The sequence below is a fragment of the Vicugna pacos genome, chromosome 11 (genome assembly GCF_048564905.1).
Source record: "Vicugna pacos chromosome 11, VicPac4, whole genome shotgun sequence".
Taxonomy (NCBI): Eukaryota; Metazoa; Chordata; class Mammalia; order Artiodactyla; family Camelidae; genus Vicugna; species Vicugna pacos.
In genome coordinates, this window is record NC_132997.1 from 18,347,565 (window position 1) to 18,362,163 (window position 14,599).

General features: G+C 40.9%; 1 protein-coding gene across 14 annotated transcripts in view; it reads right to left on the minus strand.

The window, feature by feature from the left end:
- The window catches only part of LOC140699183 (formin-2-like), a 129,800-nt gene that overhangs the window by 40,938 nt on the left and 74,263 nt on the right, over window positions 1-14,599 (minus strand). For 5 of the 14 annotated variants that reach the window (XM_072970915.1, XM_072970914.1, XM_072970912.1 and 2 more), the window contains 3 exons: window positions 12,737-12,930; window positions 10,183-10,326; window positions 8,007-8,065 (listed from right to left, as the gene is read on the minus strand). In XM_072970915.1, coding sequence (XP_072827016.1) covers window positions 8,007-8,065; window positions 10,183-10,326; window positions 12,737-12,918 — 385 coding nt within the window. In that variant the 5' untranslated portion in view covers window positions 12,919-12,930. Of the gene's footprint in view, window positions 1-2,807; window positions 2,908-6,984; window positions 7,114-8,006; window positions 8,066-9,397; window positions 9,441-10,182; window positions 10,327-12,736; window positions 12,931-14,599 lie in introns of those variants that run through there. The other 9 variants (XM_072970918.1, XM_072970916.1, XM_072970923.1 and 6 more) reach the window with 7 other exon arrangements.

Genomic DNA, 14,599 nt, shown 5'->3' on the forward strand with positions numbered 1-14,599 from the left:
CATCTCTTCTGTCCCCCTCCTTTGTCAAAATGATTATCATCTTTTATTTGAGTTTCTTACCAACATGTCTCTGAAATTCTATGCTTGCCAGAGCAGTACTTTCAAGACACAAACTATATCACTCCAATTCCCTAAACAGAATTCTTCAGTGGCTGGATATTGCATTTGGAATAAAATGTAAATCCCTTCTAAAGCATATGAACTTGTGTGTTCTGCATGATCAGAAAACTTTCTCATCTTATGTTTATTGCATTCTATGAATACAGGGGTATCTGGACTATTCATTCCTCCTGGATTCTCTTCTGGAATAGTATTAGCATCCACCCGGTATACAAGCTATTAAAGAGTCATCTTATCCCTTCTTCCTTACTCTCTGTATCTGGTTAGAATCTTGTTGTAATGCATCTCCAAGTACTCCCAGATCCTTTTCATCCTAACACAGGGACCTCAGCTTGTGCCCTCAACAACTGACTGTCTAGGTCTGCTGTTTCAAGTCTCCCCTCTAAACCATGATTCACAAGTGCCTCCTGATGGCCTTTCAGAAACGCCTACCTGAGTGTACTGCATCCTGGCCTAGAAGCATTCCCGTGGCTAAGTAGTGATTGCAGAATGGATTCCAAACTTTTCAGTAGGTCCTTAAGACCCTTTGCAAGGATGGCTTGTCATCTTCTGATTCCATGTCCCTGAGCAACTTATGTTCTAGCTATATCAGATTTTGCAATCCATTTCTTGTCACTTTTTAGGTTACTTTTCAAAATCCAATTTACATGTAATTTTCCAAGAATATTTAAACATTCCTTTTCTGTGTTTCTATATTATCTTATTTACATAACTAAAAGTACCTGTATACTGTATAGCGGTTATTCACAGAAGTATTGGTCTTCTTATTAGTCTACGAACTAGAAGGAAGGGTTTATGTTTTTATTTTCTATTTTCTATTAATTTAATAAAAGTTGTTGAATGATAGGTATTAGACTATAATATCTCTGAGATTCCTTACTGATTTAAATCTCATAAATTTTATTTTTCAATTCTATTTTATGAGACATCCCACCCTTTAAATTCACAAGTTGCTTTTCTAGAAGGTATTTGGGTAATAAAAATCAAGAATCTGAAAACAAATATTCATTGCCTCTGATCCCATAATTATCAGAATCTATATTAAAGAATAATCAGAGTTATAGTAAAAAGGCTGTCAATAAGGATGTTCAACACAATGTTTCTCAAGAGCAAAGAAAACTGGAGTCTAATTTCTTACAAGAATCAAATGACAACTAAATTACAGCGCAATCATAAGATGGATTATTATGAAATCATCTTAAAAAGATTTTGAATTACATTAAATGACACGGGAAATGCTCAAGTTATAATTTTTAGTGGGAAAAAATGTATAAAAGTGAATAGAGATATCCAGTCAAATGGCTGCTGAAAACACATAGCAATGAATTAGAACATAAAGAGAGAAAACCAAGCCACACAGTGTGCTTTAAAAAAAGATAATATCTCTTTGGACCAGAAATAGCAGAGAAGCCCAAGTTAATAAGCAGTGTGGAGGTGAGAGGTCACTGGAGTGTGCACATGGAGGAGAAGGTAAAGATCTTGGCTTATGCAGAAACTGGTAGGGGGAGAGGTCACACAGCAGGGAATGGAACTGGACTCACTACTGGAAACACAGAATGTGACTGGGCTCCACACTCATAAAAGGAGGGTCAAAACAGCTACGGTCCACACACAGCTGTGTGCCTAGGGCAGCGAGGTCCAGTCCCTCCCTCGGCCTCTGTAGAGGCGCCCTCCGCCCAGCCTCTGCGGACGGCCCTGGCCACTGTTTGCAGGGGACACCTGTTAGAATACATTATTTCGGCTGTTTCCAACTTGCCGTGGCCCCTTCAGGGCAATCGCAGGAGACCCCATGCTGGCGCCCACTGTTCCGCTCGCCCCCCACAACCGAGTGGGCAAACGGGGAGACCTGCTCGGAAGAGCCACCCAACTTTTCAGGAACAGCCTCCCACCCAACCACCCACGCAGCCCCCGGGCTCCCTCCAGCGGGCCCCTCGCTCCCGACACGAGGAAGGGGATGCCCCCAAGCCATCTAGACTGTTTCCAAGAGTGAGTGTGATGGTCAAACACATCTGTACACACCAGGGGCTCCACGGACACCTGCTGGTGGATTTGCTCAGAAGATGGGTGGGGAGGGGGCGCCCTGGAGGAGCGGAACACATAGTATGGATAGGGGGCTGGGGGGCGGGTAGGACGGCAGGACCATCGGGGGAGACGGGGCGAGATAATGAGTTCCGGAGACTCGAGGGCGGGCTCGCAGGACGCCAGAGGGGACAGGTGAGGCGCCACCTGGGACCCCGCGCCTGCGAGGGGCGCGCCCCCTTTACCTGCGGCTCCGGCTCCATGGCCATTTCCTCGCTCCGAGGCGCTGGGACTGAACTGACACCATCTGAGCGAGCCGAGGCGAGGTTTGAAAGAGGAGGGAGCAGGCAAGAAAGGGAGGGGGCGAGGAAGGCAAGAGGGAGGGAAGGCGATGGGGAGTCTGTCTTGGCCTTTTGTGCGGACACCTCCCGGATTCCGCACCCGCACTGGCCTCCCAAAAGAGACGTGGGGCCACTGAGCGAGGGACGAGGCCATCCCCCAGAGGGCCTCGGGGCCTCACGCCTTGGAGACCGCCCAAAAGGAGCACCCCCCCACCCAACCTCAACCCCGCCTGGAGGACGTGGGGACCGGGCTCACCTCGGGGAGGGAGCTTAGGTGAGCTGAGCGGGGCGAGGGTGCTCTACTCGTCCGCGCGAGGACAGTGCAGGCTCGGGGGTTCCTAGAGTCAATCGGGCGCGGCTTGTCCAGAGCAGGCGAACTGTTGGGTCAGAATGTGCTCCTGTTCCTCTATTCTTCCTTTATTGCCCTCTTTTGTAATGGATGGATACATAGATTAAGTAGATACTTAATTCGTTTGTACTTTATTCAGTATTTGAGCCCAAATACTTTATATTGTATTTGAGTCTTCTTAGTGGTTAGTCTAGGGCTTACAATATTTATTTTAATTTACAAGAATCTATCTCATATTTATACTGACTTAATTTCAAAAATATAGAAACTTTACTCCTCTATAGCTCCATTCACTTCCCACCTTTTTATGTTACTACTGTTATACATACTATGTGTGTGATTTATATATGGTACAAACTGTTATAATTATTAGTTTATATAATCATTTGCCTTTTAAAGAACTTGAGAGAGGAGAGAAGTATATTTATAAACTATATTATATTAATCTTATTTACCCTTTATTGTTCTCTTCATTTTTTTCTGTAGATTTGAATTACCATATGGTGTCACTTCCTTACTCTAATACAAATACAGCTTTTGTTTCTACTAGTTTGTTCTCAAATATATTACGTCTATATGTCATAGGCTCGATAATATACATATTGTTTTATGTACTTCCTTTTAAAGTTTGTCAAAAGAATAAAGAAGAGATGTGCAGCTGTATTATATTCTGTGTAGATAAAAATTATGTTTACCAGTGATTTGTGTCTGTGTGTGCATGTAATTTCAAATTATGGTCTGGTGTCATTTCCTTTCAGAAATATAAATTTATATTTTGGTTTAAATAAAAAAGTTTTAAATTAAAAACTAGGGATATAAATAAGAACAGTAATTTTTCTTCTAAGCCTTAACTTTGTGTCCTCCATAACTGGAGCTATTTTTCAGCTTAGGTCACACAGAGGCACACTGTGAGCAATCAGACTAGTGTCAACAGCATCACCTCCTACAGGCAAAAGGTAGGAGCTATCATAAATGTAACTACACTTTAAAATAAAAAAGAAATAAAGTTCTCCTTTGCACTGGAATAGTCCAAAACCCTGTTGCTGTCTCTAGTAAAGAAACATACATTCCACTATGTAGAACCAAGACATCAAAATTAACTTCAGGTCTAATTTATCTAAATTTACTTCTCAGTCTTATGTCTAATGTGAAAAACCTAAAGACTTTTACTAGGAAGACAAGAAGAAGACACATTCAGCTAAGGGAAATGAATACCAACAGCCTGCATTCACATTACTGAAACCATCACACGGAACTTCCCACACACAGGAGAAGCTTGCTACTCTGCTGGCTGATTTACTATGGTTTTAAACAAGACGCAAGGAAATCTTTACTCATGGTGCTATCTTCAAAACTAATCCCTTACTATATTTAATTTCTTGTAACAACATATAACGGAAAAGACTCTGAAAAGAAAATGATGTATATATGTATGCATATGTATAGCTGAATGACTTTGCTTTACACCTGAAACTAACACTGTAAATCAACTACACTTCAATAATTTTTTTAAATTCATCCTTTAATCCTCTGTACATATCTAAATAAAATAAACTCTTCAAGGCCCACTTCAAGTTTCATCTCTTCTAAACAGTCTCACCCCAAGTCCAGCTGACTCATTCTATTCAATTCCTGACCACAGGCAGCACATTTTGTGACATGATTAGATAATGCTGGACCCCATGGGCTGTTCTGTAATAAATTAGCCCTCCAGAGAACTTCTGTGCTCTCCCTGACATGGCTCCTGCTTTTCTCTGCTGTTCTCCCTGCAGAAATGGATAAACCGTGTTCCCATCAGGTCAAGAAATGGATGCATCCCTGAAAGTAACTGGGGCCCCCTCTCTTTCCAGTTTCCCAGGTTCTCTGCAGTAGCTGCATCACTCCACTTTAGCAGTATTGACAAGACACACTCCCATCATCTGAACAAAAATCTTCCCTCACTTTTGCAAGGATGAAATTTAGTTTCCATAAAGAATTTTAAAAGACAATAAATCTTAAGTAAATTTCCCCCAAGCCCTTTTTTCTATGCTGATGGAACTTAATAAACAGAACATTTCATCTGTTGAAAATTAATACCCCTTTCTAATACATCTAGTCCAGCAGAACATAATATCATCATATTAAATGTAATATAAAGTCCAAAAGAACTAAACATCACCATCATTGTTAAATTTTTTGCAATTCCAAAGTACAATTAATTAAATATAATTTTCCTAATACATCTAGCAAGGTCAAGGATCATCAGCCTAATTATATTTCCTTTTTAATATGCCATTAGGCTCTTTGCTTGTTCAGTCTTTAGCCATTTATTTTGAAGTATAAAAATAATATTCTGGCTGAAAGAGGATTTTTTACAAACAGGTTATTTTTGCTGCATTCTTTGAATTGATTGGGTATGCTCTATAAATAGTTACAGGAAAAGCACCTTCAAAAAACAGTGATTTTTCAACATCTAAAACAGACTCAGATTCCACAAATCATGTGTTCATCTTACTTATAGCCTTGTATTTTGATGTGGTTTTCTATGTAAATACATTTTAAGGCTTGCAATAGGAATGTATTCTATTAAAAATAGATGTTATGTTAAAAGTTACAAAGTACCAAACATTTATGATGCATTCCTCAAAACAAATCTAAATTGTCTTACTATAAAATGTTTGCTATTTCACACATTCTTTTAGGTCTAAGAGACAAATAGCACTGTCCAACCCAAACACACCCCTGCCAGCTACAACAGGACAAATGGACACCAATGCACAACACTAGACTTCTGCTACTCAGAGTATCACTCAGGCCATCATCCTGTGAGCCCTGAAATACCCACTGATTATGATAAGACATATTTTTAATCTAAAAAATAAACATTTTCAATAAGTAAAAGTAAGCAGATTCACAGATAAAATTCATACCTCTCTTTTCCTTTTCCGACCAACCAATCTTACAGCAGCAGACAACATTCGAAGTACAGCACACATGATTTCCCAATGTCCCAACATGATAAGGGGAAGCTTTTTAACAGCAAATACTATTTCAGATAAGAATACTTAGAGGCTTTACATTATACACTCCACATAGGAACATTTAAGCAATGAATGCTTCTTTTCCCATTGTTATTATGAACTTTAACAACACACAGAGAAGCCTTTCTGGAAATTAGATGAGGGGGTGGGAAGGGATAAATTTGGGATTTTGAGATTTGCAAATGTTAACCACTATATAGAAAAATAGATAAAAAGACATTTCTTCTGTATAGCCCAGAGAACTATATTCAATAGCTTATAATAACCTTTAATGAAAAAGAATATGAAAATGAATATATATATATATGCATGACTGTGACATTATACTGTATACCAGAAATTGACACATTGTAACTGACTGTACTTCAATTTTTTCAAAAAGATATGTTTGTAAATTTCTGTATAGACTGGAAGGTGCCAAACAAACTTAATAATGATAACCAATAAAAATAAGAACAACCAAAAATAAACAAATACATAAATAAACATTTGGCATATATGAAAATCAATACAAACCCAAATTATTTTTTAAATTATCTATTCTGATTCTGGTTTCCATATGAATAAAATACCAAACTTACACTCATATATAACAGTCCACATCCATACCTATGACTTCATGATTAAGAGAACAGACTCGAGCCAGATGGCTGAAGTCTGCACCTAAGCTCCGCCCTCTACTCTCCTGGGAACATTGTAATCCCTCTGCACCTTGGTTTTCTGGACTATACACCAGGGACAATGGCGTCTACCTCACAGGATCATGAGGACGAAATGAGCTAATGTTAGATTGCTAGGACAGTGACTGGCAGGTGGTAAATAAAGCCCAGTGACCTGGAGGTTTCCATGGTTGTTATGACCGTTGTTGTCATAATCACCACTATGATTATTTCTGTTGCTGAAGCAGCTGCTACCACTACTGCTGTGTTCACCAAAATATATTTGCTCATGACCTCATTTGACATAGGATGAACCAGAAACTTCTCTCTGAGGCCATTCTTACTATCTAAATCATTCCCATGTAAACTCTCCCACTTTCCTGCTCATAGGTTCAGGTTAAATTTAAGCTTTATTTGGACATGAAAGATCCCAAGCTGACTTAGGATCATTATCAACATTACAGTTAGGGAATTACCCTTTTGGGTGAGAGGAGACTCAGCTACATGTTTACTAGCTCTAGGGCATTCCTTCAAAATGGGCAAGTGAGATAGACAGTGTTTTGACTATACAGCACAGGGAAATATATTCAGTATCTTTTAGGAACCTGCAATGAAAAGAATATGAAAATGTATACATGTATGTATGTGTATGACTGAACTATTGTGCTGTACACCAGAAATTGACACAACATTGTAAACTGACTATACTTCAATGAAAAGAAAAGTTAAAACATAAAAAATGGGCAAGTGTATATATGTGTGTGATGTTTTAAGCATGGACCACATATGAGACTGGTTTTCTATCTTCTTCTTGATTCCTTAAGAGACAGGGTTACTGTTGTGCCAAGTTAGCAGGTTGGTGTTTAATTCTGATCTGAGTCATGCTTGTTTGCTAAAGGAGAACTGTGTCAAATCACAGTCTGATAAACTCCCATATGCCTTCCCAGCTAATCTCATTATGATTCATATACCTCAAAATGCAGAAGGGCAAGCTAAGAAGTCATCACAGAACTCAAATATAGATTCTATGAAAAGTATGAAATCCTCTGTCTTTGGTTCCTTGGAGGAGAAAGGGTTTAGAAATACAAGAGATCCATCATCGTTGCTACTCTAGGCATCCAGAGAACAACCTCTTTCTCCTTCTGCCAAACAGCAGTGTGTCCAGCTAAGCAATCTTCTGTTATCACACTGAAAACATCTTTTCTGAAAGTAAAAACAGCACAGCCACCTCCTTAAGTCGCAGTGCATTTGGCTACAGTCTTACTTTCAAGAAGAGGACAGATCACAGAAAATTATTTGGCTATTTTGAAATATTTAAAGAAAACCAGAATTTGTAGCTTTCATTGTATATAAGAATAGCTTGAAATAATTCTATAAACACATTCCATGGCATTAAGGCTATTTACTTTCCTGGAAATGGATCATGAGGTACTAAAATGTTTGCACATGAAAAGAGGAATTACAGGTCACACAATTTGAACTGTGCAGGTCCACTTACACACAGATGTTTTCCAGTAGTAAATTCTGCAGTACCACATGATCTGAGGTTGGTTGAATCTGTGGACGTGGAAATGAGGATGTGGAGGGACTCCGTACATGATGGGCTGACTATAATTTACACAGAGCTTTCTGACTGCACAGAAGGCTGGTGCCCCTAACCCCGTGTTGCTCAAGGGTCAAATGTATTTGCATGCATCCTTTAAAATCTCAAGTAGATATAATGGCTAGATTTTTCTTCCAAATACAACACAGGTAAATAAAACTAGCTTTCTTCAGCAATATAACACTTGCAGCAGATTTTTCTCTCACCAACATATGGAAAAAAAATTCCTTATCCCTCCAAAAACAGACCTGACAGAGCTGAGTACAAGACCCAGGCCAAAGAGATGCCGAGCAAGCTCATGACAAGTCATGATGGAGACTGTTCCACAAACCCTCTCTGAGACAGAAGGTCAACAGCAGTGTCACCATCAACAGGTGTACATTACAGGACTGGCAAAGTCTTACCCCCACTTTATGAAATGTCCTAGTGACAGGGTGAGGCGACTGTGCTGAGATGATGTTCAACACAGACGCACTGTTCGTATGCTGAGGCCATCCCATGCCAACTAGTTGAGTTTGAAGTCTTAATGATTTGGACATGAATCTTATTCCAGTAAGCTTAGAAATGGAATGTCAAAGAAACCATGAAATCCCATTCTCATGGACAACATATGAGGCATCTGCCTTATTTCTGTTCACTTAACAGAAAAAGTGTGATGGGAGGTGGGAAGGGCATAGTTTGCCTTTTTGAGAGTTTCATCTCTAGACAAGAGACATTTCCTATCATATCTGCCAGCTCGTCAGGTGACAACCTGGCTGCTTCCTTTTTCATGATGCCTGTGCTCCCCGCCTGTATTCCTTGCCCAGACAGATTTTCCATCTCTGATACAGCCCAAGAGAAGAGACATGAAGACTCAGTCTAAGTGTGCTATCTGCAATACACCATAGAAAAGATTTTTTAAATGTTTCCCTCTGGCAGAAAGATGTGGTTTTCCATTTACCTTTATTCCACCAACAAACTCACCTTGGCCATATTGATTATTATGAGATGAATGATTTTTTTTAATCTTTTAATCATTATTGGGCATAGTCACAGATATTTATAAAGTCCTCCTCCTGCAGTCAGCTGGCTTATTTGTTCAACAATATTTATTCAGTGCCCACAATATGCCAGGTTTACCATAGTTTCTGACCTAAATTCACCAGCAACCAGCTGTACCACAGTAAATGTTTCTGAAAAACTGAACTGCATAATATTTGGATTTGCATCATTCTCAGATTAACGGAAATGCCTGGGGTGAACTGCCCACCTACTCAGATAGAGGTTCCATGCAAATCCATTCCTACCTGCCTGGATTTTGGAGCATCTGTCTGGTAGGGGTTGTCTGCTCTGAAATAAAATATTGAGAGGAACAACTGTGGGTCGCACGTCTAGCTACAGATTCCAGGTTAGAGGCAGAAATTCAAGGAATCACATCACCCCATTAGTTGTGGCTCATGTGGGGAGACTGCACCAGGAGAACACTGGGGACTTCAGGCCTCACTTCTCTCCCTTTCCCTGACCTGAAAAATCTGAGCTGCTCGCCACTCCTTCCTCTGTGCATTTCCCCTTCCCCTGCAAAGGTGAGAAAGGTAGCCACTCCCCATTTCAAGGTGAAGGAGGGCTGCCAGTAGCAACAGCTTCCATCTGGGCTCATTATTCTGGGATTTTACTACTTTTTCCTGATGGTTTACTAAGGACTGGGTTCCTTGCTTGGTTTTGTTTGTTTGTTTTTGCTCACTGTTACCTTTCTTTCCATCCATACTAGCACTCAGATGGATTTCAGTCAAGTGACAGTTTATTTCTAGACAATGTATTCTAGAAATAAGCAACTTCTGGGACTTTGAAAATAAGCTTTGTGAGACTAAGAGTGAAATAGTCAGAATATTGTCACTTGGTGGAGATGATTTTTTGTTGTTTTATTTGGGAAACTCTTACTTAACCACGTGCTCTAAAATTCTATCCTCTGCTATCTGTTTACGGACTGTGCAGGTTACAGAGCCCAGAAAATGATTTCAAAGATTTTCTGTAAGGAAAGTTCACACTTATGCCCCAAATACTGTCCAACTTCAGAAAACACATGGGTACTCACTTGTTTAGCCTTGGTCTTTGTGATGGTATCAGAAATAATTTCTTCCTCTCCTTTATAGTAGTTTTGGAAAATAATTCCTCAAATCCATGACTATCTATGGATGGCTCTTCAATTTTTTCCCAAATAAGTGAAACACTGGAGTCTCTAAAGTTAAGCAAAAAACCAGTAAGAGAGACATCAAGCGAAACTCCAAGACAACATGGGGAGCATGAACAGAAAGGACTAGGAGGAGAGGGTAGAAGAGAAAACAATCATAATTTTGGAAAGAATAATTTCCAGGAATTCTCAGTCATCAAGTCATTATGTAAAAACATAAATGGAAAACCCCTCTCAGGATGGCTATCAAGGCAGGAAATGTTTGCCATCTCACAATCTCAACTGGACTCATCAGCTTTGTGGATTACTCATGGGCTAAAATGCAATCATTTTATGACCCACAGTGTCCCCTCCCTCTTCCTACCACTGCCCATCTTTCCACGTGACCTGACTTCTCAGTGACTGCAGACTCACGTGGTACCACCTAAAAAGGGTAGATCCATTTTTTTAAAAGCAAAAGAAAAATAAAACAAGACAACTTCATATAACGCATACGGATGAAGTGAGTTTGGGTCACAGTTTGAAATGATGCATCAGCATATGTAATTGACATGACAAATTATTCAGAGAACGAGCTGCAAAGCGTGAAGTATTCAAAATATATAGATTCTTCCCCTCAGAATGATTCAGTGAAGAGAAAATAAATATGAGAAATGAGAATGAGCCTGGTAAATACCCTATTTCTAACTCTGTGAGACACCAGGCAAATTTCAAAGAATCCTGAGAACTTAGGACAAAGAAGTCCAGTAAAATTTAAAGTGTATGTTTTGTCTCCCACCAGCACATTCCACAGCCACGTCACAGCACTGTCCCAGAGATCAAGAACACAGGCTATGGTCTGTGCATTGATAAGCAATACACCAGCAGCATACCTAGTGGGAAAAACGTAACTTTTATAAAAATCATATAAATGTATAATTTTATGACCTCACGGTGTTGCTGATCTTCTGTAGAAGTACCATGAAGTGCTCAGAACTAAATCATTTCACTCATGGAGTGTGGGTGTGTGTATTTTTGTGTAGCATGTTTCTGAAAAGACTACAGCAAACAAAATGGAACAGTAGCAATGTGCCTTAAAAGGGATGCAGAAAGCATCCTCAAGACTCAGTTTGTCTAAGGATTTGATTCACTTTTATAAGCTATTTGTCAGTGAGGTTCTGCAACTAGGCAACAGAGCCTGCATGCTAAGAAAAATATATGCCTCTATCTTTAAAAAGTCAATCAAAAACTATATAGACAGAAATCTGTACATTGACATATGTCATTTGTTTTATCCTTTGGATACTTCTGGGAAAAAGTCTAAAATTATAAACAGCAGATTACTTCATGGAATACTGATGTAAAAATCTACAGGCAAGCTTTAGAGTGGTACTTGGAAATACATTAAATTGTCACTTTCCCAAAAGTTTGAAAGGAAAATGCTTCCCTCATATTGACAAATTGTGGAAAGACGGACTCCCGTTCGTGTTACTTTTTACTGTGTAGCTGAATTCTGGTCCAACAGAGAGGCTTCATTGGCTGACAGGGTTCTATTGGCTGTTTCCTACTCCCTTTGTCCTGGTTCATCACTAATCCAAACAAGCCAGTTCGCAATGGAGGAGGAAGACATCCACACACTTGTGGTGCTGGTGGTGGGAGAGGGAGACCTGATCCAGGAAGCAGAGGGGCTGGTGGGGGTAGGGGAATGCCTGTTCCAGGAGGGGGGTGGGGGAGGGGCTGGAGGAGGTGGAACCCCCATACCTGGCAAAGGAGGAGGTGGGGGATTCCCAACATCAGGAAGAGGAGGGGAGAAGGTATCCCTACACTGGGAAGAGGAGGGGGAGTAAGGATTCCCTCACCAGGAAGTGGAGGGGGAGGAGGGATCCCCACTCCAGGAAGTGGGGGAGGGAATGGCAGCATCTCTGTACCAGGCAGAGGAGGAGTTGAGGGGCCTGCTGTACTGTGCAGAGCAAGACCTGTCATGCCAGAGCATATCCCATGTCATGGGAGAGGGGGGAGTGGGGGGGCACTGGGGCCAGGCCAGGCATGGAGCTGGAGGACTGTGTACAAGGCAGAGGTGGTGGGGGTGCGATGTCACGGCTGTTTTCAAAGGAGGAGCAAACAGAGTGCTCCTGGCTGGCTTCAGACTCAGTATGAAGAGAAGGATGGGAAGGCTGAGCCCTGGCCGTTCCTTGACCATCAAATCAGGGAAAGGGTGGAGGTGGTGGAGTCTGGCTGGACTGATGTGTGTTGAGCTGTACAGATATTTGCCTTGGAGACACAATCAAAGGTATCTCTGAACAGAATTTTGTCTGAGGTCCAGAAGGTGAGGACGGCACCGCTGAGTCTCGACTTTCAGCCCCAGGTGGGCCTGGGGGACACTCTGGTTGGGCACTAACAGAAGGAAGGGTCAGAATCCTGCCCTCTTCTTTTGGGGACGTCTGGATTGACTTTGCCTGTCAAACCCTTTTCTCCTAACCTGAGAGCTTCCAGACAGACGTCTTCTGAAGGTGCCACTGCATTCTGAACCCCGTGAGGGCCAGTTGCCACCTCCATGTCCACAGCAGGGTACTGCTTCTCTAGTTCAGCTATTTTGGTCCTCAGATCCTCAATGGTCTGTTCCAGTTGCTGAATGACAGTGGTCTGACCCTCAGACTTCATGTCAGAAACTTCCTGAGGGGCAACAAAGACATCAGAGATAAATATAAAAAAGGAATACTCAAAATACCAAAAAAAAAAAAGATAAAATTAAGCAAAATATATCTGTTTGGTTATAATACTTTCAAAAGATCCCTCCATGGGAAGATACTATCAGTATTTGTATGTGTCGCCTCTTATCCACTCTCAGATTTCAGAGTGGTGACACACATTACCATAAAGTCCTAAGGTCCTTGTCTAATCCTTGAATGAAATCATGGAAGACAAGTAGACCCCTGAGGAGAGGGGAGACAATTCTGAGTGACGAACCAACTTACTTCCAAGATACACTACTCTCTTCCCTGCCTGGTAACACCTGGTAGTAGAATGTTCCCTAAAGACATTTTAGATTCTAAGTTTTAAAGTTAGTCACTTCCTTTAAGAGGTAATCTCTAAAAAGGTCTTCAATAGGATCATGTGAGATACTTGTGATTTATATGGCCATGGGCATATGTCTTATGTGCATGAATAAAGCTTATATCATGTTCACTCTAATTCAAATATTTGACCCGAGGCATTTCAGAAAGTGGTACCTTGGACTCTCCACAATTTGTCAAGGTAGCTGAGAGCAACTGTGCCAACGTATGAGTCACCCTCACATCCAAATGGTGCCCAGCTCTCCCAAGGCATGCAATTTACCAGAACAGTGTAAGGGAAAAAATGCTTTGCTACCCAAATCAAAGGGGAAAGCCCTATGGGTAAATTAAATAGGAATAATAGATGAGTAAAAATAAAAGAGAAGGAAGAGGAATGGGTAGAGAAAAAGGAGGAGAACAGAAACAAGAGAAGGTACCAGAGAAGGAAGCACAGACTCCAGCTGTGCGAAGCTGCAGTGTCAGGCAGCTGCTCACACAGGCTGGGAACTAACTGCTCAGTGGGGGCTGGACTGAAAAGACGAGAGGGAGCGAGTTCTCGTGCTGCGAACTGTTTCTCCAGAGCTTCCCAGGGCTTTTCAAAGATGATCCCAATAGAGGCCGCCGTAAAGAGCCACAGCCCACAGACACAGACATTACTATCTTCCCCGCGTGGGAGCCTGAAGCTGACCCTGCACACCTGCTCTTTATCTACTGAGGAAGAATAGTGAACAGGTAATATAAATATGATATGAAGTGTGAAACTAAACTTGTATCTTGCTTGTCAAAAACTAAATCAAAAACAAAACAAAATAAAAAAAAACCCTATCAAATCTCTTTACTATTTATAAATCCAAAACAAATACCTAACCCATTTGCAGTGGAAAAGCTATGGGCAGACAAGACAGAAATGCATATATTTACTATAAATGAAGTATTTTGGTGCTATGGGTGTATTTGTTCAAAATCTTCAGAAGTAGTTTTTTTTCTAACGGGAATAGGAAAGGTCTAAGCTTAACAGTCTTAATCCTAACCCATTACCTCTTCCCTAAAAACGCTGTATTTACTACAACATTTCACCTGCTGAAGGTCATTTATGCTGCTCAATGAGAGCTAAAGAGAAGCTGCACCTTCAGAGACACGGCCCTGCCAGGAGGCCCTTACTGCCCTGTAATCAAAGAACAGCAGGTAGCTCTTACTGCGCAAGGAAGCTGCAAGGGACGCTCATTTACTGTGCAACTAATTAAGGAATATAACACACCTTAAACAGGCAAAATTGTGAGGCTCTTATT